At 45.1% G+C, this 26,077-nt stretch overlaps 1 protein-coding gene across 2 annotated transcripts in view; it reads left to right on the plus strand.

Annotated features, from left to right (window-relative positions):
* Nucleotides 1–26,077, plus strand: part of ADAMTSL1 (ADAMTS like 1) — a 394,101-nt gene that overhangs the window by 121,684 nt on the left and 246,340 nt on the right. For both annotated transcript variants that reach the window (XM_075559969.1, XM_075559968.1), the window contains exon 5: nucleotides 25,502–25,628. In XM_075559969.1, the coding sequence (XP_075416084.1) occupies nucleotides 25,502–25,628 (127 nt within the window). The remainder of the gene's footprint in view (nucleotides 1–25,501; nucleotides 25,629–26,077) is intronic.

Genomic DNA, 26,077 nt, shown 5'->3' on the forward strand with positions numbered 1-26,077 from the left:
ATCCTGCCATTGTGGGTTCTGGAAAATGATTTGTTCCTTGCCAAGATCTCTCCCTTCATTTCATGGTGCATTGTTTCACAAATGATGTGTTGGGCCTCTTGTTTGTAGATAGAGGAAAAACTATACCCTTTCCCTCTCACATGATATGTCAGCACCCATGGAGAATTTGGGAGCCAGGCGATCTTTGTGTAAAGGGTATTTGAGGCCTTACTCTCAGGATTACGCCATTGAGCACATGGTGGAGACGAGGATACAGCCGTGCCCTCAAGAAACCCATCGCCTCAGATCTCTTTCGCATTTTAGCTTCTAAAAAGGCCAACTGTCCCTTCCTTTATTGAATCTAACTTTGGAGAACCGCCTTATGACTTGTAGGAAGCATTGGTGACAATTACGCTAACATTCACACCCAAGAGCCATTCTTTCTGAGTATGTGCATGACCCTTACTTACAGGGTTTTGTTCTTTCGGTTTTCAATGACGTGTCTTGCTGCCCATGGGAAATCAGGGAGAATATGCATGTATTCTGGAAGAGGAAAGAGGCCGTGTGCCCTTCTTCAAGTGTCTAATTTATGGTGAGAGAAGAAAGGACGAAGATACGACAAATCGTCACAGATTTGATATGCAAGCGTCAGTCCCCCTGGTTCTGGTTACTTCCTGATAGCTACTGTACTGGTTAGCTCCATAGGTCTGAGGTAGATACATTTCCATTGGAAGGAAACCAGCCCTCCTTTGATCAGTTATCTGGCAAGCACAATCATGTTCTGATGCCATGTTAGAGGAGCCCTGTGGGATTGGTGGTTAGAAACTACCAGCCACACCAGGTGGGAGAAAAGATCTGGTGATTACAGGGGAGGCCCAGTAGGGCAATTAGTTCTTGTCTTTCCTTAGAGGGTCCTCGTCTGAGAGAGAAAAACATGGAGAGTGCAGAGTATGGAAGACTCAGGATGGATGCTTCTTTTGTTTGGTGGTCTGTCCGCAGCACTCACAGATTCTTAAAGAATTGGAAAGCTCCTTGGAAACCCAATCAGGGAGGTCCGCAAAGGGTCAAGCAAAGACTTACCATATGTCCTAGCAATTCTATTTCTCATCAGACACCCAAGATATAGGGAAGCCATGTTATGTCCATATAAAAATGGTAGCATTTGTGACAACGTGAATCATCATAGCAAGAAGAATGGAAACAGCCCAAATGTCCATCAGCAAAGGGATGGATAAATACAATGGAGTATATCCAAACAGCGGATGAGTATTCGACAAGACGAAGAAGCCTACTCAGTCACCTAGGACAGTATGGAGTCTGAACCCACAAAAAAGCATGCTCCAGGTCAGAGATGCCTTGCAGTTAGTTGGACTCTGTATTTTGAGGAGACAGGAAAGCTTTATTGCCCGACTCCAAGGTCACCCCTTTCCTATGCACTCATTTAAACACCCAGGAGTTTGCTCTTGTTTCTTTTCGCTTTAATTCATTTTCATGGTCACTCAACCACTTAACGGAGTCCTCCTCATTGACAGAGACCAGATGATACTCACCCATCATTCGTTTGTTGAGATTTGTTCAATATTAGGAGTGCCGCATGGATGTGTGGATCAGTGAATCAATAACTGTCTCACTCGGTTATTTTGTTGAACTTTTCATTGTCAACTGATGACCAACCCTCCTTAAATTGCGTTACATGATTCACCCAAGACTCTTCATCTTTTCATTTATTTGGGCCTTGTTCCCCTGTCTTTCCAGATACATAGTAGACTCCACTTATGTGAGCTTCACTTTTTGGTCCATTACTTGACATTGGGCTAGAAGTAATTTAGAATTTGAGATCTCTTGACTTCCCCTTGAGATGGCTAATAACTACCCAGAATCTTTTCTATCAAGCCAAATCTTGGTTTGCTTAGTGCATTAATTATATTAGAAGGCATTGGCTTCTTCCTGGGATTACACTTGGAAAATTCGAAGTCTCCAAATTGCCCCTCAGGATTCCAACAGGGTATAGTTCCCTGCCCCTTTGCCAGAATGGGGACCAGCGACTGTTTGCTCTTGGAAGATGCCTCAGGGTTAAATTAGATCTTTTCATTCATGATTTTAATAATTCAAGGTTTTCCGTAATTAGCGGGGTGATGGGATTGTTTTAGCCTCTGAATGCTGGCATTCCCAGAAACCTGAATTGCACAGTTGACGCATATCAGAAATTTGAAAAAAGTGAAACTTCACCCCTGAGTTAAAAGCAAACAAACAAAATGAAGTACAGTTAAAAACCAAGGCAGAGTAGAATTGGGGGAGACATTTTGTAATTGGGTATTTTACATAGCTGCTTTAAAATGTGAGAAGTGAAATTCAACTAGGAATAAAAGCAGCAGATAGCAATAGATATTGGCTGGTGAGCATATTTCCAAAGAAATATCAAGTAAGGCACAGGGATGAACGTCTTTTTTAATGTAGCTACTTTGTCAAACCCTGAATAAAAACTATTTAAAACGCCAGGTACCTAGCAGATTTGGAGCTGTGACCAACTTTTAGCATGTTCATAGTTGCCAAAGACATGCTCAGTCCTTGTAAGGCTGCCTGCCAGAGTCAGGCGAACCCACCAAAGCGTCTAAGAGTCGTCATAGGAAAGCCCACCTGTCCTTTCTGTTGCCTTTTTAGTAAGATCGCTTGAAGAGCTCATTTCGAGAAGGAACTACGTGCTTTTGCTGTGGGTTGACTATCTGTGAACCAAGAGAACATGTAATCTGAGAGGAACAAGCCAGAAATTATCTGTGTGGTTCATAAAACAAGGAGGCCGAGGGGAATTTGAGCCCCTGGGAGATATTGTGAAGCCTGCTGCGAAGTGGGTGACTAATGTGGAGGCTTGGAAAGGGACCTGGAAGAGCTGAGCCTCCGCATCCTAGTGCTAACGACACAGGCTGCACTGCGGCAATGTGACTCCCTATAGGTCTCTCAATAACCAGTGACAGAGCCACGGTGACTCAAACTAGGTCTTCTGGCTCCAAGCCCCTGCTCTATAATCTCTCTTAGGCAAGACTGGGTTGTTTGTATATGTGTTTTTAAAGAACCTTTCAACTCAGAATTCAAAATACTTTCTCGTGCACCGATTATTAGTTGGGGTTGGTTAGTCTCCATCACCATGACTAAGTGCATTTTAGACCTTAGCTAAATTTCTCTCCTGTGGCCAAAATTACCACAGGAACATTCCAGTCATTCCAAAATGGCGGCTTTATAGAAAGGGCAAATATGAGTGGAAAATCTTGCCAACGGCACACCATCCTTCAAGACAAAACAGAGCAAACATACCTGATGGTCACGCTCCCATTCCTGCAGAACCACCAAGTGCAGACGGAGAGTACCGACAAGCTCCGGGGTTCTCTCCCTGGACAGAAACCAGGCCTGGCTACCCCCCGAGCACTTAGGCTTCTGACTTCCCCGGCACACCCATTTCATGTTGACCAGCACAGAGTTACCGAGGAGGGAGAGAAACAAACGGGAATTTCCATAATACGGGTGGAAAGTGAGAGGGGGCAGAAGAGCTTGGCAAGATGTGGCCAAAGTCCCATTACAAAGAAAGACCATGGACTCGGGACTTGCTTTCTCCAAATTTTCACTAGACAGCTGTCCTCCTCTTCGATGCGCCTGGGTAGGAAATCATTCTCTTCCTTGGGTGGCTCTCACCTCCTGAAGCAGAACCCCGGAATCACTGTAGTTCAACAGAGAGAGCAGCATTCACAGCGTCCTCCTTCCTTCACTGCACAACACAGCATGACCCGAGTGTGTAACCATCTCCTGATTCTGCTGAGCTGGGATGGAAGATTTGTTTTAGGTTTGTCTCGTGGGCATCTGCTAGCTAACTTTGACTACAAACGGCACAGGACTGAGTGAAGTTCAATGGCACCCAACAACAACCAAAGCAAGGATTTGATGTCTTGGGTGAAGGAGACAGTTTGGCTAGTTAGGCCAAGAGGCACACAGGGGGTCAGAGTAGAGCGAGCAGCACTGTCGTGACCAAGGAGCATTTCTCGGAGATGCTGCACATGACTGCGGATCCATCGTCGAGCCTGTAATGTTTTTGGGGTTTGTTTGTATATTTATTCCTAAAGCAGGACTCTGATCTTGATGGCAGTAGTTTTCATTGAGTATGTGGAAGTGCTACAAACTAGAGTGGAAGTATCTACAGAAGGCCCTTGGAATTGGAATTGTTGAGCGGTCCCGGCTGAGAAACATCCCAGCTCGTTTTCTGTAATAGGAAATCAGGTATTGAGGCAGCGTTGTGAAATGGCATTGCCATCGTGATGAAGATGGCAGGGCTTTAATGCAGAAGAACTGTCTCCCGGCTAATAAATGGATCCGCTTTTGCCACCGCCTGCTGCCTGTGAAGGAGGCGTGACAGCTCCAGGCATTCGGCTGCTCGCTCCCTGAGCAGCGAATTGCATCTGTCCCCCGTTGCAGGCCTGGGAATGCTCAGAAGTTAATGCTGATAGACAAGCGATGGAAAGCCTCTGTCTTGGTTCATCCCAAAATCTTTTTGTACTAGGACAAGATGAACCTTCTGCTGCAAACATGAGCCTCGTCTCTTCTTCAGCCAAAAGTTCACCAGGGGTCAAGTCATTTTCTAATGGATTCCAGGAAGATTTTTTTCGTGTGTGTGGCGGGGGCAGTAAGAAAAACGTTTCTGGTTTGCAGCCTGGAGGAATGTGTCTAGCAGAGTACAAGCGCTGGAGGAAGAACTCACCTGGACGCGCGCCTGAGAGCAGGCTTCTTTCTAGTCTGGTTCCGATTTGGAGGGGGGACTTGGCAGCTTGCCTTTATTGTTCCGAAGGATGGCTGCCATGTTATAATGCACAGCTCCCATCTCACCTCCTCCATCAACCCTGCCTAAGCTGATGAGACACCAGCCCCATCTGTACCCCCAATCTGCTGCATAAAACCCTTGTGCTTTCCCATTCAGATGCATGTATTAGACAGAGGCAATTCTCGGTTGTCTCTATTGATAAAGCAGTGTGTTCCTATAGGTAATCTGCTGCGATAGCTTGTCTGTCAAGGCTTCCCCTGATGGAGAATTACATGGCACATGGAGATAAAGAGATCATCCATTGAAACGTGGGGGACGACCCAGGGAAGTCAGGCGAAGGGCCTGGCCATGTGTTTGGGAGTGAATCTTGGCTTGGGTAGCTCCTCCCTGAAGAACCCGTTTCACTTGAGTAACAAAGAACACTTTATGCAAAGTGAGAGCTCATTCAAACATTTTTTTTCCACTTTTGAAGAACCTCAGAGAACATTTAAAAACCCCACATCTTAGCCTCAGCTCTCTGTTTGCTATTGTTATCATTGATAGTCGCAGTAGCTGCCGTTATGAAACTCCCGGAGCTTCAGATGCATTTTCTCACTGAGCAACCACAGCACGTTTTTAAGGTGTGATTAGGGCTATTTTATAGACGTATAAAGCAGAGCATGATAAGATGATACTTTATGGACAAGATCATGCCTTTAATAAGTAACAGAACCGGAATTTAAATTGAGCTTCTTCTCATTGCAAAACTGCATAATATTTGTGTTTTATACAAGGAGTCCCTCCGTGGTACAAATGGCTCACACGGTCAGCTGCTAACTGAAAGGTTGGTGGGTCAAGTCTACACTGAAGCACCTGGGAAGAAAGACCAAGTGAGTTACTCTTGAAAAATCAGCTCTGACCTGCATGTGTTTGAGGATACAAAAGACACCCCAACTCAGATACAATGTAAGGAGAACACTTATTAGGTCTAAAAAGTGACAAAGACACAGAGGCATCGACCGGACGAGGGAGGCCACCAACATGAAGTTGAAATGGTGTCCAAGGTTCACAATTGACGCGAGATAAATAAGGGATGGCAAGGGGGTGGGTGCAAAGGAAACTGTCACAAAATCATGTCTGATGGCAGATCAATGCATCACAGTTACAGCTGGGACTTCAGAAGCAGGGACAGGACCGTGATTGGGAAACGTGCATTGTTAGATAAGAAGGGATGACCAGATTGTTCCAGGGGACGACAGGCCAAGGCAGATAGGGCCGAACTGTGAGAGCATGACTCATGATGATACAAATCCCCTGTATTGTCCCCATGCTGTGACTTCCCAGACTAGCCCCTAAGAGAGAGACTGCCCCTACCTGGGCTTGCCAGAGAGGGGTGGAGGCAGCCCATGCTCCAAGGCAGTCTGCCTGAGGGAAAGGTTATCTATATCCTTGGTGAAGGACCAGAAAGCAGAAAGCGGCTTTATCTAGGTGGGGGGTCTGCCTTCCGTAGCTTTTGCAAACCAGGGTGCTCAGAATCAGAGAGCTAACACACTTGGTATCACCATGACTCAGCGTGGACTCTGTCACTGTGCCTCGTGGTTTTATATGTTGCTCTGCGCTACACTGTATGGTTGGACCCATATCCACGGGCCCATAGAAATGGCAGGGAAAGCAAACACCTGGGGCTTTGTCCAAGTCCAGAGTGAAAGCCGTTGGATCAGCTGTGGTGAAGGCATCCAGAGAGAGCCCCTTAACAATGTCAAGAAAACACGATAACTTGTTTACTTACACTTACACATGGGCATCGAGCCATTGACCTGTGCCTTAGGTGAATTATTTTTGTGCCCATTGACTTTCTGCTGTATATGCATCAATCTCCCAGGCGCCCTGCAGGTGTCGTGCTTACATGGTGGCTGCTAACAGCAGCTGAACTGCAGCAGAAAGGCAGGGCTTTCTACTCCCGGGAAGAGTTACAGTCTTTATGGAGCCCTGTTATCAAAAGGTATAGTGTCTCGGGTCTTAAAGATTTGAAGGTAAACAAGCGACCATCTAGCTCAGAAGCAACAAAGCTGACATGGAAGAAGCACACCAGCCTGTGTGATCACAAGGTGTCAAAGGGATGAGGCATCAAAGAACAAAAAAGTCACATCATTGTGAATGAGGGGGAGTGTAGGGTGGGGACCCAAAGCCCATCTGTAGGTAACTGGACATCCCCTTACAGAAGTGTCTCTGGGAGGAGACAAGCCAGTCAGGGTGCAGTGTAGCAACGATGAAACATACAACTGTCCTCTAGCTCCTAAATCTTATCCCCCCCCCCACTATCATGATCCTAATTCTACCTTACAAATCTGACTAGACCAGAGGATGTACACTGGTACAGATAGGAGCTGGAAACACAGGGAATCCAGGACGGATGATCCCTTCAGGACCAGTGCTGAGAGTGGCGATACTGGGAAGGTGGAGGGAGGGTGGAAGGAGGGTGAGTTGGAAAGGGGGAACCGATTACAAGGATCTACATATACCCTCCTCCCTGAGGAATGGACCACAGAAAAGTGGGTAAAGGGAGATCAAGGGTTCATGAGGGAGTGGGGAACAGGGAGGGAGGGGGTAAAATGAGGAGCTGATGCCAGGGACTTACGTGGAGAGCAAATGTTTTGAGAATAATGGGGTAACAAATGTATAAATGTTCTTTATACAATTGATGTGTGTATGAAATGTGATAAGAGTTATATGAGCCCCCAATAAAAATTTTTTAAAAACTATTCACTGGGGCAGGTCTATCCTGTCCACATGTTAAGTTGCTGGCAAGGTTTTCCCTGGTTCTTGCTTCTCGAGCCTGAAAGAGTTCACGCGGCAGAAGCACTTTTGGAGTCCAAGTCACTGCTATGAGGGACAGGGCCATTTCGGGTAGTACAGTCCCGAACAGTACACCCTCTCCCTGGAAGGCGGCAAGGTCGCTAGGTGAGGGCCCTGGGAGAGTTCGAGACTGGAAAGAGCCACTTCGGAGGAGCACAAAAAATGCATGGAAAAAGTAGAGTCCACAGAACCAAAAGAGAAGGGCCGGAACCCGAAAGGGAAGAAGAGAGTGGCAGCCCTGGGAGGGCACCCACACGCGTGCCCACCGCGCACAGGGCAGATAGCTCACTCTCCGACCTGCAAGAGAGAGAAGCCTGCCTCCAGGTGAGGGAGGGGTGCCGGGCGTGGTTGTGGCTATTGACCGATGTTAGTGGCTGAGATTAGGTGCATGTGTCACTTAATGGTGCTGGTGTCCAAGCCCACGTTGACCTTCACATGTGCCCTGGTGACCTTAGTCTGTGCATGCCCAGCTTTGGATTGTCCCCGTACGTGTCTAATAGGTACCTGATTTCTTTCAACCCCCTGTAGGGTGGCATGGCCAGCTAATTTTCATTTCGTGGCGGCATTTGGTGGAGACAGCCCCCTTTATCCTCATCTTCCTCCCTTCCCCTTATAGGGTCACTATGAGTTGGCATCCCCTTGATGGCAGCGAGTTTGGAGTCTTGCTTAGGAAGCCCTCAGGAGCAGAGCCCTGCCTCCTGTCCCCTTTAACGCTAATGGGTGCTGAGTGAAGGGCTTCAGCAGGGCAAGGGGGGAGAGAAGGTCCTGCTGGCCCAGGAATCCCTCTTTCCTGAATTCCTCTCCATCTCTCCTCCTTCTGTGCTCCCAAGCTCAGAGAATAGCCACAGACCTAATGGGATGTATGTCTGCAGAGAAGAAAGAAGAGTCTAGCGGTGCCTCTTCGCATACCCACGAGGAGGTACAGAGAGTGGCAGCCTGCTTATATATGCAGATGTTGACTTAGGAGGGCAAGCGCCTGTTTGGCACGTGGACCCACAGCTGCGATTTAAATGCTTACAGCCTAGAAGTCAGCGAGCTTTCTTTTCTTCCTATCTAATTCTACGCAAGGGCAGCCATCACCACCACTGAAAACACAGTGTGGTCTGAAATCCAGCTCTAATCCCATTGCTGAGGAAGCAAACATGTGGGACTGTCCGGGAAGGGCTCCGGCCCAGGGACACAACCACGCCGCCATGCCCATTTGAAAACGGCAGCATGTGTGGACAGCGGATTCTGTCCTCCGCTTTAGGAAATTAGAACAAAATAATGGACTAGCTTGCCTTTGGGTCCAGTCTGAACACAGAACAGGGACCCTCAGGAGTCTGTGTGGGATGAGTTACTCACAGAATCCCCCCTCCCCACCTTCCCCCATTTGTGTTTGCACCCACTCCTGCTCCCGTCACGGTGAGCATTTCTGGGGCTAAAGCTGCTGGTCCTCTAGCTGTTGTGGAATCTAAGATTCCAAAATAGAAATTCATAAGAACCCACGCTCTTCACGTTTTGATTTTACATTTTACTTCTGAGAGTAGAGCTAGGTGGAAAGGTAGTTTGTTCAGGGACCCAGCTCTGATGCTTGGGCCTGAGCCCTCTGGGGGTAGAAATAGAGTTGAATGGTTCTGTGAGAGTTGGAAGCAAAAAAGTCAGCATGCGGTGTGAGCGATGACGTGTCCTTCTGGGCTTTTTTTTTTGCCTTTTGGACACCGCGTGGTGCAGATAAAAAATTCATACTGGGCTCCGATGGTCTGGCCTTTGGCTGGGCTTTCTGAGAAAGTCTTGCCGTTTAGCATGCTGAGATACTAGGTCTGGGCAGAATTCAATTGTTTCCATTTTCTGGGTCCTTGCTCCTCCCAGTTCCTAATCCTTGCCAACTGCTACTGTGGCTACCTCTCCCCCTCTGCTTAAGGTTGTAACCGACTCGGTGCTGACGCCAAGCTCCAGAGAAGCATGGGAACTACTTTTACAAGGGGGCCGGATCTCTATATTAGAAAGGCCTTGGGATCTTTTGGGGTGTTTTATGTCCCAAGAAACTGTCCTATCGGACTGCCTTCTTTCCTTTAAGCGTGGCTTCAACTTGGTGTGAAGAATCACACTTGAAACACACGAGTGCTGGGTGGTGGGGCTAGGTTTCTAAACAGAGTGGCACAAACATTTCCTTACACGCCAAGTGTCTGTCCTGCGTGCCTGCGTATGCATACCAGACTGCTGCGGGTGGTGTTACCCTGTAGCTCTTTTGAATACATAAACTCTTCCTTCCAAGTCTTCCATTGTATCCGGTGACCTGGTTTCCTGGGAAGCTGCTGTTCTCATCAGATGCTGTCTAGCAGACTCAGACCCGTGACAACCGCGGGGCACAGAGTCGAACTACCTAGAGGCTTTTCTGGGTTCTCGTGTTGAGACAAGTCGATCACTGGATCTTTCTTCCACAGAGGAAGAAACCATATATGTGGAAACAACCTTCCTGGGAACAGCCAACTGCCGAATCAGGGTGCTTGTTAATTGGGAGAGGAATTTAAAGGGTGTCGGAATCCAAGTTGACCCATCTTTTAGGTAGATGGCCTAGAAATTTGCGTTGGTATCTTCAACCGGTCAAACTGGGCTGCAAAGTGTTGTGGCCTCATAAGCTCTGAGCTACCCAGGCACCTGAGCTCGGCAATTTCTTTTCCCCATTCTACTTTTGGCTCTTGTCTCTTCTATGGAGGTATTTCTACAAATGATACCCGCCTTACTCTTCCGTGTCAAGAAACCCAGAAGCTGGTCACCTGGCCAACTGACAGCCGAAATCAGTATGTGTTCCCTTTCCAAAGAAAGTGACCCGACAGATGCAAAAGTTGTCTCAAGATTGACATTACAACAGAAGTAACACTTTGCTGAAGATATTTTTAAAATGGTGGTAGCTGTACATGAAATTCAAGCCAGACTACGAAGACCTGGAAAGAGGGATATCTTTGCGGTTATCAGATTAAAGCAAGGAATACCATAAATAGGTTCACCTGTGTCTTATTAACTATGCGAAGGTACTCAGCTGTGTGGATTGTAATCGATTTTAGATAACACTGTGAAGAATGGGCATGGTGCTCATGCATAGCTGTTACATAGACCAAGATATGAGGTTCCAAAAAGACAACAGGGATACTGTGTGGTGGTGGTCATTGCATTTTATTTTATTTTCTAAGCTTTGGCATATCATTGGGCAGCGGGTGTTTAGAGAGGTTAGGAGATAGCACATTCTAAGTCAAAAAGCATTGCTACACAAGCATAGAAACTTTATGAAGCAATATTAGAAGAATGTAGAGTTATTGATTCTTGGCATCTCAGTCTGGCCGTGACTGAAGGCAATGTTTTCATCTCTCTAACCCTTCCCTGAAGAAGTATGTGCCCTTTGATGAACACCAAGTCAAAAGCGTAATTCTGGTATTCTCGTGGGATTCACATTGGTCTTCTTTGAAATATTCTTTGAGTTTGGGGAAGAAGTAGAAGTCTGAGGGGCAAGATCAAGACTGTAGGGAAGTTGGGATCACATAGTTGGGACCAAATGAAATTCTCAGGGGACACTCCTTGCTTGCCTCGAAAAATGCGTGCTGCCCTGATGGAAAAGAACTCCTCGATGCAAACTTCCTGGCAGTTTCCTCCCCCGTGAAGTTTTCCATTTTCTTTCAACTTCTTCCTAATAACTCCCCGTGATCATCCTGTGTCCTTCCACAAAAAATCTATCAAGATTATGCCGTTGGAATTGAAAAAAAAAAAGCCGCTGTAGGTTTTTGCGTTGACCTGTCTCCCTTGAACGGAACTGGTCCAGCAGGTCCGCAGAGTGGCCACTGTTTGGTTGGACTCCATTTTTGATGAGATCTTTTTTTGCTGACACCATTTTTGGAAACAAGAGTGAACTTATCAGCAGCCATCCACTGACTAGAGACCTGTTTCAACGTGCTTTGTTAGGAATAAACCTATGCATGGATGCACTGCCACCTTAGTAGCTACTTTTTGACCTATTTTTGTCTCAGCTTCTCGTGTTAAGAAAGCTAAGAATAAAGTATCAGTGGCTGCTACCAAAACTTGAATGTTTATGTATTTCTGCATTTGAATATGCTTCTTTGTATGTGATATAATTATCCCCTAGATTAGACACGTTGAGAGTTGGATTCTGTCCGCTGGGAAGGCAGAGCTTCGCTTCCCCTGGCGCTCCGAAAGGGAAGAATGAAGAGTCTGTCTGTGTGTCGGGAGGAGGGGCTGCTGGTGTTCTTTGCATCTTTCTGGATGGGAAGAATATGGGTAGTCGGTTCTATTCAGCCCAAGGCCTTTGAGTGATGTTGTTTTAAGTCTGAAATGAAAGAGGAAACAGTTCATTTTGCCACTGTCACGATCTTGCCGTGATTCAGCAAAATAACCAATTATCCTTACCCACAAGCCTAGGGTCTGAAAGGGTAGCCAGGTTGATAACTCTCTGTCAGCCTTTTTCGTCTGGCCCAATTCACTCACCACAGCCAGCAGCTACCCCTCCATCTGGCTTAAGACATTTTTGGACCATTAAAAACTAGCCCGTATTTTTAGAACTTTGAGACTGTTGTTTGATTCCTTGGTTTACTGCTTCTTCTGAGTAATAAGTAATTTAAATACCCAGTTGCTGGATTCCCTTTAGGTACTTTTTTCTTCCTTGCAAATATTTGTAACTATGCTGAATAAGGAAGACATAAGAAGAATCGATGTACTTCAATTATGATGTTTGGGGAAAATATTAAAAGTAACATGGACTGCCCCCCCCAAAAACAGATTTATTTGGGAAGGATTGCCAGAATGCTCCTTAGAAGCTAATATGGTGAGACTTCTTCTCCTGTACTTTGGACATGTTATCAGGAGAGACCAGTCCCTGGAGAAGAACATCATCCTTGGTAAAAATAAAAGGGCAGGAAAAAGAGAAGAAAACCCTTGACAAGATCCATGGCTGAAACACAACAATTGGGGGGATGGTGCAGAGCCAGGCGGTGCTTCCTTTTGCTGTGCTCCGGAACTGACATGGGGGGAGGGGGGAGCGGTTACAAGTTGGGCCGTTAGTCAAGGTCAACATTTCAAATCCAACAGGGGAAATAGGACGATTTCTACTCCTATAAAGAGTCACGGTCTCAGAAACCCCCGACGGGGACATTTCTGCCCTGCCCTATAGGGTTGCTACCAGTTACAGTCGACTTGAAGGCAGTGATTTTGGTTTTGACTTTTTTGAGAATAGCAGTAATAATCCTCCTATGTATTTGACTTGGCCTTATACATTCAGATTCAGGATTTCTTCTCCTATTAAACAAAATAGATTTTGAATGTTCCTTGTATCCAGGCGGATGACCAAGCACTTGCGTTTTCATTAGCTGCAGCTGTCATTCAACGCTTCCCCATGAGTGACGGCTCCTATGGAGAAAACCAGCTCTCTAGCCGGTGCTGGGGGCTGATTCTCAAAAACCATGGCTGCAAATAATGGCTTTCTGAAGGACCTCAGGCTTCAGGAGAATGGCTTGGGGAATCTTTATTTTGTGTTGATAAATACTTTCAGTAATTATTACTGACGTCTATATATTTGAAAATGGCCCTTGAACTACCTCTGGATCCAAGAGCCCAGAATTAGAGAGCAAAGGAAAGTTAACCCTGAACCTCCCTCTTCATGTCAGTGGGCTGCAAAAGAGATGACTTAGTATTCAACATCCATTCCAGAGTGGCTTTGTTTGTTTGTCTGCCTCACTTCTAGTCATAATCCATGATTATGATATCTGGGTAGAGGTCACTTCCCGAAGAGCCAAGCAGACATGGTGCTCTTCCATTACTATGTGAGCAGAGTAGCCCTCCTCCAAAGAGGAGTGCATTCCCTCCGGGACTACAGTTGTGGTCCTAAGTTGTGCCTGCTGCTTTCCAATGCAGAGAAGTTGGAATGGGTGTAACCTTGATGACTTTGAAGCAGAATGTTGATAGCACCATCCAAGAAGTTTCAAATGATTATACATCTGGGGACAGAACCAAGAGTAGACTTGAGTGCCAAGGGGTGGCATAAATCTTCAGGGATTGGGCACCTGAGATGCCAGAGCCAGGGGAGGATAACTGTTTCCGAAGATTGATCCATACATCCCTTCTTCCTCTGTCATCTTCATCTCTAGCCTTGACACAGAGGAGGAGGCCTTTAAAAAGTGTGTGGGGAAATGGAATGAGAAGGTAAGAACATTTTGTACATATAGGGTGTTCAGCTTACATAGAGCCAGTTTTGGGAATGTAACTGCAAATAACATATCCAGACATGTGAATGAGCACTAGATTGTGTACAGAATTTTGCTGAATTGTGGCCCTTTTGAACTCTTTAGATTTAAATTTCCACAATTTTTTTAAAGAGCTACACAAGTGTGTTCTAGCCATGACTGCAGAATGGCTACTTTGTGGTGGCTCACTGCAAAGGCACATTCCAGTACGATCCACGTTTGTACCAGGGCAGAAGACCAGCTGCTGTCTTTTCTTCTCAACAAAGAACTCTTGTGTTGAGCAAAAGCTACACACTGTCTGCCTAGCAGCAGAAGGGAGCCTGAGCCGTGATGTCAGAGTATACCATGATGTCACCACAATTCACAAAGAATTACAGTTAATGCCATGTGAAGTGAGGCCAAATTCAACACTTTCCCTCTTGGGTACTTCACTGTCTGAGAGACAGAAGCAAGGCCAGAGGTCAGGCCTTTGTATAATTTTGTTTCGCATTCTCCAGACACCCTAATTTTGGAAGCAAGCACGGGAGACGGCTGCCTAGTAAAGAAAAGTCCCTTGACCATCTGCTTAGAATGAATTCTCGTGTCTGCGTGCACATGTCCGTGCTAGGTAAATTCTTTACGTTTCTGCTGGAGACTTCTAGGTAAACAAATTTAACTAAAAATGACTGCAAACAAATCCAGATGGTTAGCAATAAATTTACACAAGAATTTGACCCCAGCCTCTGAAACAAATAAAAACATTTTAAAAACCGTAAATTAAACCAGACTACGAGCACCTGAAAATTTTAATAAATACCGGAAATCAGATTTAGTCGTTCTCTTTTTCCCTTGTAGAATGTTTATGCAGCTAGTAGCTGCTTCTTGACCTTGGCCTTGTAAAAGTCAGTACAGAAAAAAACTCTTGAGAATGTTTGTAGCCTAATATATTTACCACTGTTTCTGTCTGCTGTCACATACTGTTAGCGTGGCCATCTCTCTTCTTTTCCAGTTGCTTTCAAATAGAAAAAGATGACGCCAAGTGGGGAGAGGGTTGACACACTGAATTTCAACCAAGGTCTGTTAGGGTGAGTTGACGAAAACAACAAATCCAGTGACATTCCCACATGTGCAAGAAAGAGCTTTAGATCAAGAAGTCCTTATACATCAAGCAAACATCCCAACCCAGTCCAACCCAAGTCCATAAGTCCAATGCTAGTCTCTAAATTCCTCTTTAGACTCATACAGCCACAGGTAATAATGCAGAACGCAGGAATTTTACAGGCCAATGTGTGCAAAGTCATGTAGATCCAGTGACGGTGTAACATCGCTGGACTCTGGCAGCAAGCAGGGTCAACCAGCAGGAAGGTGAAGGTAGCCAGAGCGAGAGAGAGAGAGAGAGAGAGAGAGAGAGAGAGAGAGAGAGAGAGAGAGAGAGAGAGAGAGAGAGACATAGAGACGGGGGTGAGAGCATCATCCGGCCACCTGATTGACAGGATAAACTCAAGCCCTACACTTTTATATATCTTCTAGTTGACATAAAAGTTTGTAACTACTACATAAAGTATGCAACAATGATTCCAATGAATTATTCAATGGAAAACTAATTTGTCGTATAAACTTCTACCTGAAAGAATACCAGGATCCTCACAATAGTTAGCTTCATGATAATAGAGAAAAGATTAAGATTGTCAAGGATTTGGGCTTACTTGGATCCACAATCAATGCTCAGGGAAGCAGCATTCAAGAGATCAAAAGATGTATTACATTAGGGAAATCTGCTGCACAAAGATGTATTACATTAGGGAAATCTGCTGCACAAGACCTCTTTAGAGTATTGAAGAGCAAGGATATTCCTTTGAGGACTAAGGGGTGCCTGACCCAAGTCAATGGGCCACATCCATTAATTTATTTAATGCATTTATATTAGTTCTTGGTATGTGCTAGATACTATTCTAAATGAACCATGAACAAAATACAAAAATCCATGACTCCTTAGACATATACGCTAGCAGAGTAAGAATGTAAAAAGTGAATGATGAACTTGTTAAATAGATTATATTGAATTATAAAATAAGTACTATGAAAAATGAAACTAGTTAAGAGGACTTGTGATAGCAAGAGATGCATCTTAAAATTGAGAACATAGAATTTTTTTCGAGCCAAGATTCAAAAGAGACGGGGGAGCTGCTAAGGGAAGAATGTGATAATCGGGCAATAACCTTTGCTCCCATAGAGTGAGAAAGTTCTTCGTAGTGTGTACAGAGAGTAACCAGGTGAATGAGTCAGAGGGAGTTGAGGTCAAGGTGGTAACTCAGTTAGATGGTGTAGGAATTTATGGACCATTTTAAGGAGCCCGGGAGTCCAAAAGGAAATTGAGCAGTACTGGCAGCAACTGGCAAACCCCAAAGAAGAGGATACTGCATGTGTGTGGGGGGAGGAAGGGGGAAGAATCCCTTTATAAAATATTTGCCTAGGGGGGTTAATACTTTTGCACAGTATTTTTTCCCACAAAATGACATACTGTAATATAGGAGAGCCATCACCTCATCCAGGTAGCCTAATACCCTATTGGGTACTTTTTAAATAGCATTTTGTTGTAGGGAGGTGGGGTGGTCATGATGGGTATGTTTCTAGCTCTTTAAAAAAAGCAGATAAAGGGCATGGTATGACAAAATAATAATTTATAAACTATCAAGGGCTCATGAAGGAAGGGGAGCGGGGAAGGAGGGGGGGGAAAAGAGGACCTGATGCCAAGGGCTTAAGTGGAGACAAATGCTTTGAAAATGATGAGAGCAATGAATGTACAGATGTGCTTTACACACTGATGGATGTATGGATTGTGGTAAGAGTTGCATGAGCCCTAACAAAACATTTTAAAAAATTAAATCATTCCTCAAAAAATTAATAGCCATGTCCTGTGGAGGTTTAACTTCAAAGCTACTGAATGTAAGGATCCCACATTTTTCCTGTTGCTCACTTCTAGAACTTACACAAGTTGCAGACAGTTGTTGTTTGGGGCAACAAGGTGTGACTGAGAGAAGAATCTATCCTGTTCTTCTGCCTGCCTCTCTATTGCCCTTCTAACCTCCAAGAGAAGCCCAGTTCATACCAGGCAGGGTTCACTCGTGGATCACAGACTCGGGTGGTGCTTCCGGCTTGAACTGTAACTCTAACTATGCTGATTCCAGTCCCATGATCTTGGGCAAGTTTAACATGTCTGAATCTCATCTTTCTTTGGGTGTAACATAGAATGATGGGCAATTTTCAAGCTATTGTAAGAATTAAAAGATGAGAAAGACATAATCTTTTCTTACTTGTTTCATGGAAATAATCCGATTCAATCCATTCATGCTTTTAATCCTAGATTGGGACCAGACCTGCCATGTGTAGCTATCCCCCACGGCGCAGTAACAGCCAGCACAATGCCATATACCCGTTGATTTGGGTTTAATTTAAGCATAATCAACGACTTCATATGTTACTCCTCCCAAGGGTATTGGAACAACAAACAAAGGCCTACCCCCGCGGTTCCCAACTTTTTAACACAAAGGAGCCCTTTTATTATTTTTTCCTATGAGTCTCGTGTTTTGGAAGTTTCCATCTACCCCCAAATACTGCATGAATTAAGTAATAATTTGTTTTCCCATTTTATGACGCGAAGACCTGAATTTACAGTTAAAGTGCAGTAAAAAATCAGGATTTTGCTTATTTGTATAAAGAAGCGGTTGGTGTACTGGTGACTTTATTTGGTTTGAGTGCAGGTAAATGTATGTGCACTAGGACTTTGGAAACTGTAGACATAGCTCTTGGATGAGCGGCAGCATGTTTGGGAATTGCCCAGGAAACTGTTTTCTCAGATGAGAAACTTTAGCTGCAAAGCCAAAGCAACAGTGCTGAAGGTGAGTGGGAGAGGGGTCTCTTCCCACTCACTTGCAATATATACTTCCAAGTCCTGTGTTACAGAGGAGGCCATGGGTCTAATCGGTTGGTGGCAATCTTGATATAAATTTCAATTTTGTTTTTTCTGTAGACGCATGCTGTATAACTACTGTATAATGTGTCTTTTCATGGTCCATAAATATTCTGCTATAATTTAGTCATAAATCTCAAATTGAAAGTTTGGCTCTGTTATTGGTCAGCTATGTGACCTTGGGGGAATTATTTCTATTCCTTGGACTTCAGTTTTATGATCTGTACTTGAAATTATTCACATCTTAAAAGAAATAATACCTGCATAGAATTGGCTAAAAGATAGGCAGCCAATACCCATCTGACTGAAAAGGCAGGCGAGTGTACTCCCTTTACAAAACAACTATCGTCTACTGAACTTGACTTCTAGAAGACAATGTTGGAAAGAGTTCCAAGGCCACATAAGAGCTCAGTAGCAGAGTGCTGTAATTGATTAGCAATGTCTGCTGTGGGCCCTGGCAGAAGGAAGTGCTCAGAGATCATATTTTACCAGGCCAGCCCTAAATGTTCTAAACTCAACCTTGGATTAAGCCACATATCATAATGCAGTGTGTCTGGATGATTTGTGCTGGCCTCTTAAAATTTGCTTTTACCAAATGATCCCTGATCGCTGGGTTTCATCTTGTGTTATTTAAAAGCTAACTCTTTGGGGATTCTTGCATTTATTTTCTCAGATATTATTGGGACATGGTTTACATGTCTTTGTCCTTTAGAAGACTCATAGGTGATGGAGGCAGGTTTGGAGACTTTGAGAAATTGTGGTTCTCTTGAGTCAGATCTTCATTCCACACACATTGTCCATTCTAAGGAGCACACTGTCATGTCCATTCCCTAAAAGAGCCAGTGGGTGCTCTGACACTTATAACTGCTCACGTCCCATGTTTGATCCCCATTTAGCAAACATACAGGTCAGAACCTCACAGTGTGCACTATGCACACTTGTATCTTTTCTTTCGAACCCTTATTTTTCTAGTTGCCTCGTTTTCTCATTTGTTTTTCTTTGTCTGAATTGTTTTTGACTCATTTACAAATAGATTGGTCAAACTCAATCAATTCTGACTCATCTTGACCCTAGAGGACAGAGTAGACCTGCCCCACAGGGTGTCCAGGGCTATAAAGCTCTCCAGAAACAGACTCCTGTCTCCTCTCCTTCGGAGCTGCTGGGGGATTAAACTAAAGACCTTTAGGTTTGCGGTCAAGGGCTTTACCCTTTGTACCACCAGAGATCCTTCACAAACAGGTCAAGCATTAAAAACCTAAACAGTCTCTCAATCTTTTGAGGACGAGGCTGGAGATCCATGACCACTTCTGTCTGAACAGAATCTGTAGGTAACTTCTACTGTATGATGACCACACTGCGACCAGGAGGCTCAATCTGACTTGAATAGTGATATCATTAGGAGCGACTTTGAGCACGTAGGCGGAGTTTTGTTTCCCATATTTGTCTTCTGTTTGTGCTGAAAGTAGAGCAGTTAAAAAGTTGCTTACCTCAAGGTGCTGGATCCAGAGAAGCTTGACATCCCAAGCTCAGTATGTGGTGCCTGCAGCTGGGCGCCCTGCTGGGAACGCATTTGCATGGTGAGCAGCCTAAACCCATCCAAGTTGATCAGTTTGGGTTATGGCGTCTACTGGCGGCTTGTATTTATTTGCGTTTCCCTCATTATTAGCTTGGCGATCTTCTGTGACGACCTATGAAGACACTGTATTATACATTCTTCAGTGTCTAGAGAGTCTCAGGCCCGTCTTCTGCCTGGTCGCCAGCTGTCAGCTCTGCAAAGTGAATGGAGAACCCAGATCAGCACACACTGTCGGCCTGATGGCTCCAATCTGCACAGCGTACTAAGAGCCTGTGTGCCAACTTGGATTGAATGCTTGGATTGGTGGGGCTCCCTCTTTCTTCGGTTCTGAAGGGGGATTAAAACATCAGCAGTGCTAAGTGTGTGTGTCCAACTGGAAACCGAGACAAAGGAGTGCATGGCTGTGTGTACTTATATGCATGTGGTCTGAAAAGAGGGCGCAGAAAGCGTACACCCAAGATAGATAAGCAAGCGCTGATGACCCTCGTGCGGTGCCGTGACCTCAAGAACAGTAGGGTCCACCTTGGCAAGTCTCGGGGACCATTTTCACTTTTTAGGCCACCTGAGGTGGAGGCTTCATAAAACCAGCATCACTGTAATCACTTGGGATGAGAAGGACACTGGACCACAGGAATGAGCCCTTACTTCCATAGCAGAATGCACGGGAATACGCTGCCCTAGGCCCCTACCTTCCATTTGTTCTCCATCCTTTGCCAAAAACGAAAATGCCACACAGTTGCCAATAATTACAACTGGTCATTATCTCGTTATTATGATCCATCCAGAGTGGGGTGGGTTTCTGGACTCTGTAAGCGCAACATTGCCTACTATAAATTTCGCTACTAATGCACATGGGTGCGCCTGGGTGACTGTGATTTATAAAGATTCCCCTCTGCAGGAATGCTTGTTCACAAGGCCTGCCCTCTAGTTCCCATGTAGGATATGTATGTTTCTATGTGCACACACACACACATCAACATATTTATGTGCATGCGTGTCATCAATGACTGTAGTCTAATATGGTATATTTATAGCCTACATTTGAACCATTAGCAAATCATTATGCTTAGTGTGATGGCTTCCACTAATTCAGTTATTGACCAGCTCAAATGTCAAACACTATACTAAGCAGTAGAGATAGCGATTCATAAACCATGAGCTTTCAAATAGTCCATGATATGGTGCAGACATAGATGTGTTAAGAGTTTGAATTTACTTTAAGGCTTTGGGCTGAATGTGAACAGAATGTCTATAAAGTAAGACCAAAATAGGAGTGGCTTAAACAAGTAAGGAGAAGAGTGGAAGAAGGGGGCTTGCCTCAGCTTCTCTGAAACAACCTTCCCGGAGGCTCCATGGAACAGGTCTGTTTTCATTTCACTAATCACCTTTGGGCCATGTGATCAAGGAAAGGTGCCCCTTTCATGTGCATAGCCTTGGCTCAGATGCCATGGGTGCTATGATGTTAATGCAGAAAGTAGGGGCGATGGGTATTGGGTGGCACCCACGGCACTCTGCCTCATGGAGGCTTGAACAAGAGGTCAATCATCCTAACAATAGCAAAGCTGCTAAGCCTGGAATCTGAGAAAAGTTTTCTGAGAAGAGACTTCATTTGAGTCTTAAAGGATAAACAGGAGTTTGTTGAAAAAGAATTGGGTGAAGAGCATCACCAGCAGAAAAAATAGCGTTAGCAAAGGCTTAGAGGGCTCTGGCATTGTAACTGCTGATTAGATCCATGTATATGTTCCTGGTTTTTATTTCTGCTAGTAAGACTAAGGAAGCAACCATTTTACAGCCTTTTAATGAATTGGGTAGTTATTTAAGAGCCACGGTAGAGGCATTACAATGATGATTTGCATGATATAACTGTGAGACATTTTCACCAGGACCAAAGATCAACCCTGTGATAAAATATCGCATGTTTTAAAAATAATTGAGCTAGAATAATTTGGCACCTTAAAGAACAATTAGTAGAAAGAAAGAAGGAAAGAGTGGTGTCAGAGAGATGTGAACTTTTAAACTCTGACATTAAAGCCCCATTAGAAAAGACTGGGCTCATCTCCTGGGCTCCGTGGACTGTACTGAGAGCTGTCTCTCCCTCTGGCCATTTGCCCTGGGAGTTCTGTCACCTTTTATGTAGCTGTTCCTAAACGGACTGCTGCTTTGGATCGGTGAAGCTGAATTGCTCTTTTCTTAAGATGGCCGTGGAACCAAAAGACGTCTTCTGGGTTCCTTTTTTAATGACTGTCTCCTCTGGCTCCATTCAAGATATCACAGTCCATCAAAAGTTTTCCAGAGAAATATAAATCCTTTCAGAGACTTGAAGTTCCAGTCATTTGAGGATTAAATCCAACTAGACTTGAGATGCACCTGATCACTCCCAAGTTTGCCCTTCCACAGAGCTCAGCTGCTTGCAAGAGTATGGCCAAATTTTTTTTTCACCCATTAGAACAGCGGTTCTCAACCTGTGGGCCGCGACCCCTTTTGAGGTCACAGAGGTCACCTAAGATCATCGGAAAACACATATTTCCCATGGTCTTAGGAACTAAGACACCATTCTTCTATCCGTCTCCAGGAGAGTCTGCTTACATGCAGATACACCCACATGCAATTTCTCAGCGTGTAGACTGTTACCCATGCTACACCATGCTTCAAGACAAAATTCCATTTATTTGTCCCTAGAAATAAATATTTCACAATATAGAATTACATATTGTTTTTGTGATTAGTCGCTATGCTTTAATTATGTTCAATTTGTAACAATGAAAAGACATCTTGCATGTCATATTTACATGACAATTCATAACAGTCGCAAAATGACAGTTATGAAGTAGCAGCGATCATAATTTTATGCTGGGGGGGTCCCCACTACATGGGGAACTGTACTAAAGGGTTGCAGCATGAGGAAGGTCGAGAACCACTGCTCTGGAACATCCCTAGACTCTATGGTGCTGCAGCTCCTGCCTAAAGGAAGACTGCTGTGTTCTCTCAAAAGATTCTGCCCTGTGGATCTAATCTCATAGTTTTGTCTTCTGGCATTTCTTGTTGTTCTCACTGAGTTTGGCTTTGACTTTCTTTCTCATGGACGAGTATCCGGGCAACATCTTCTCTTCCTCAAGTGAATTCTGATTCCTTATGCACATTCTATCCCTCAGGAAAGGCTTCTCTGGCCTTCATAGTTACATCTAATTTTTCATACATCTGCCTCCAGCACCTCATGTCTCTGTGTTCTTGACCTGTATTGGGATCACCACTTTACCTTGATTGTGCGTGGTGATTTGAGGCATGTCTACCTCCACCACTAGACTGTAAGTCCCCCGAGAGGTATCCCCATAAAGGCTTCTACTCACCCGGGACCCCAAGCACCTACCGCAGGACTTGGCCCCACACCAAGTCCTCAATTCATGTTGGTTGAGCGATTTAATACATTTTAGTCAATAAGGCACTTCAGCATTCCTGCTTCACATTGTATTTGAAGGCTATGAGGTAACACAGACTTAATCCACCCACTGCGGGTCTGTCTACAGATAGGACTTTTTAAACTAATCCCATGGCCGTTAGGAAGAAGAACGCCAAAGAAGTCTGAAGCCAGCATGTGCCTGGCTGTGCACAGCTGAAGTCTGGAAGAATTGCGAAGCGGCCTCCAAACAGACTAAGGAGCCTGCTGCTTGCCCAGCCAACCCAGGGGAGAGGGCCAGCCATCCTCCATCCCCACCACCAGCACCAAGCAGTCCTCACACCCTTGCTTTCAGAAAATGTAGAACTGGCAAAGGCTGGTTGCCGGTCATCTATTTTGAAAACGGGCTTGTTTGTGTTTCCGTTTGTTTTTTTAAAACACATTAGCACATTTAGAACACATGTAACACTCCTCGAACACAATGCTATATAATTGTAATGTGAAACTTTTGCCTGCAGGTGTGTTTGTGATTATTAAAATCGAGCCTCAGAAAGTTCACACTGACAACTAGATTTGGGGAAGACGGGGAATTGTGAAGGCTCCGTGGAGAGGAGCCCCTTCGAACGTTAGTGCAGTCCTAGCTTGGTTGGTCAAAGAAGGAGTTGAAGTCATTTGTTAATGAGTACTGGAGCTGGTACAGTTGGGGGAGGTGAATTTTTGTTTTTTTTTTTAATTCAGTTATTATAGAGAGTAAAGATTTATATAAGTTTTTCCACATATTTTATAAAGGCTAGTGATCTTGTTCAGCCTGGTTGGGACTGAGTGTAAACGTCTTGTTAGATTGATTTAGCGCTTATCAGCTGAGTGACCCTGGAAAGGATTCATATCCTTAAATGCACAATGGGGACAATAATGACTTATGCGATTGTTTCGACAATTAATGAGGTATGTTTATTGTTTCTGGCACAGGGCAAGATCAAATAGTGGGGCTGTCCAGAACTGGTGACCCCTACTTCCCTCCCTGTCAACATGCAGCACCATACACACCTCTACTAACCTATCTCAGTCAGCTGGCTCTCTTCTCTGACTGGAAGAGCTAGTTTGGAAAATATTTTCATTAGCATTCCAGTATGTAGTATTGGCATGTAATGCACGTCTCCTACAATTTAATAGTTCAGTCCTGTTAAGAGTCGTGCCGTCATGACCACAATCAATTTCAGCAGTTTCCTCTTTGTCCTCCTCCTCGCTGCTAGCCCCCCGCTCGGTGAAGATGTGCAGAGCAGATGGTCGCTTTATGGTCAACAATTCATACGCACTTTGTGTCAGCTGACTGCAATTCCTCCGTGTGTCATCACTGTCCCACTCCCTCCCTGCGTGTCCCGTTTCCTCTTTTCCTAACGCTCTGAATTTGGCCCCTGAGTCAGTGCTGTCCCTTGCTCTCAAACGGTTGATGAGGTGACCTCCGGGATACTTTCCGTGTCAGACTTGAAGGACAAGGACCTTAGTCTCCAGGGTCCCACCTGTCTCTTTCTGACCAATATACCTGGCCTCCTTTGGGACTTTGCACTTTCTTCCGAATGTACCTCCCACTCTATCCAGAACCTTATCATGTGATCTTTTTCAGAGCGTTGGTTGTGATCGCCAGAGACCATCTGCGTCTTCTGGTCATGGAGGCTGGTGTTTGCATGGCCCATTAATCCATTGGACTAATTGCTTCTATTTAGCTCTCGATTTCCATCGGACCTCTTTCCTCCAGGTGGAAAGAGACCTCCGAGTGGCGAGCAGCTGCACCTTAGATAGCTGCTCATGAGGATTTGAGAGCCCAGTCAGACACTCTGTCACTGTGAACTACGCTGTGCCTATAGACTTGTCCCCTGAGACGATGGTCTTCATGCCCCAGGTCCAAGCACTGAGAATCCTGAGGACTTTTGTTATATCTAGGAAGTAGTCATAACTTTGCCCTCTGTATTAGCAAGTATTTGCTGAGAACATAAATTTTCACAACTCTGTTTTTATTTCTTGGATCACATCAATGCACCCAACATACTAAACCTTAATCTTGGTGCCATATATGTTCAGGAAATGTGTAGAATATGGAGGTTCTTTTCGTTGTTTTTGTTTTTTTATTTTTAAGCCATAAAGTGTCACCTGCTACAGTTCAATCCTGGCTGCATTTTTCCTGGTTTGGGTGAATCTTCATTATTGGAAGTTTTTGTTTTAATTATGGTTCTGCAAAATAAGGATCCTTGGTGGTACAATGGCTAAGCACTAGGCTGCTAACTGCAAGGTTGGCCATTCAAACCCACCCAAAAGCTCTTCCCAGGGAAGAATTCTGCTCCTGTAAAGGTTATTTAGAAAACCCTATGGGGCAGTTTTCCTCTGCCCAGCTGGGTCACTCTGAGTTGAAATGAAGCTTGATGGCTCCCAAGAACAACATTGATAGTCCAGGCTCTGTCTCTCCTCTCTCATTCTCTTTCACTCCTTGGCTTATCCTTTGTGTTTGTGTATCTGAACTGTGAAAACATCTTTACCCATGCTACATTTTTCTTTCTTAGCTTGACTCCGCATCCAGCTGAACTCCGTTCCCTTCATGGAAAGTCTGTTTTATGCCTCCTCTGGGAGGAAAGGGGGGGTGGGGATTGGGGGGGGGGGCTTGGCCTTACAATGGATCTTTCCATGGATAGGCGCCCAGTTGAATTTTCATCTCTCTCTCTCTCTCTCTCTTTCTCTCTCTCGTTAGATTGTTGGCTGTGATCACCAGCTGGGAAGCACCGTCAAGGAAGATACCTGTGGGGTCTGCCACGGAGACGGGTCCACCTGCCGGCTGGTCCGAGGGCAGTATAAATCCCAACTCTCCGCCACCAAATGTAAGACACCATGGAGACGGGGCCATCTCTGGGCTTGTGGGCTTGTGCAATCCCCTTGGCCTCGCTTGCACTCACCTCAGCCGCTAGGGAGTAATCCTTCTGCCAGAGCGATGATGAATCTGAAAGTGCCGTGGAAAGTTTCATGTTCCTACTTTGTGGTTTTGCTGAGTGTGGGATAAATCAGGCCTCCAGTGGCAACCCCAAGGAGAGGACCGTTCCTTCTGAGGCACAGCAGGATGAAGCTGCACACGACTCTAGATACACTGCCTGCAGCCATGAGCGGGGCTATCCCGCAGGAGGGCAGAGTGCAGCCCAGCCCTGACCCGCCTGCCTGCCACGCTGTCCGCTGTGCCTGAGGGGATGGAATACAGCAGGGAGGATGAGCTGACTGGCACGAAGTTCACTCCCTCACTTGTGAAATAGCTTGGTCTCCATTTACCAAGTGGCTT

The sequence above is a fragment of the Tenrec ecaudatus genome, chromosome 10, assembly GCF_050624435.1.
Source record: "Tenrec ecaudatus isolate mTenEca1 chromosome 10, mTenEca1.hap1, whole genome shotgun sequence".
Lineage (NCBI taxonomy): Eukaryota > Metazoa > Chordata > Mammalia > Afrosoricida > Tenrecidae > Tenrec > Tenrec ecaudatus.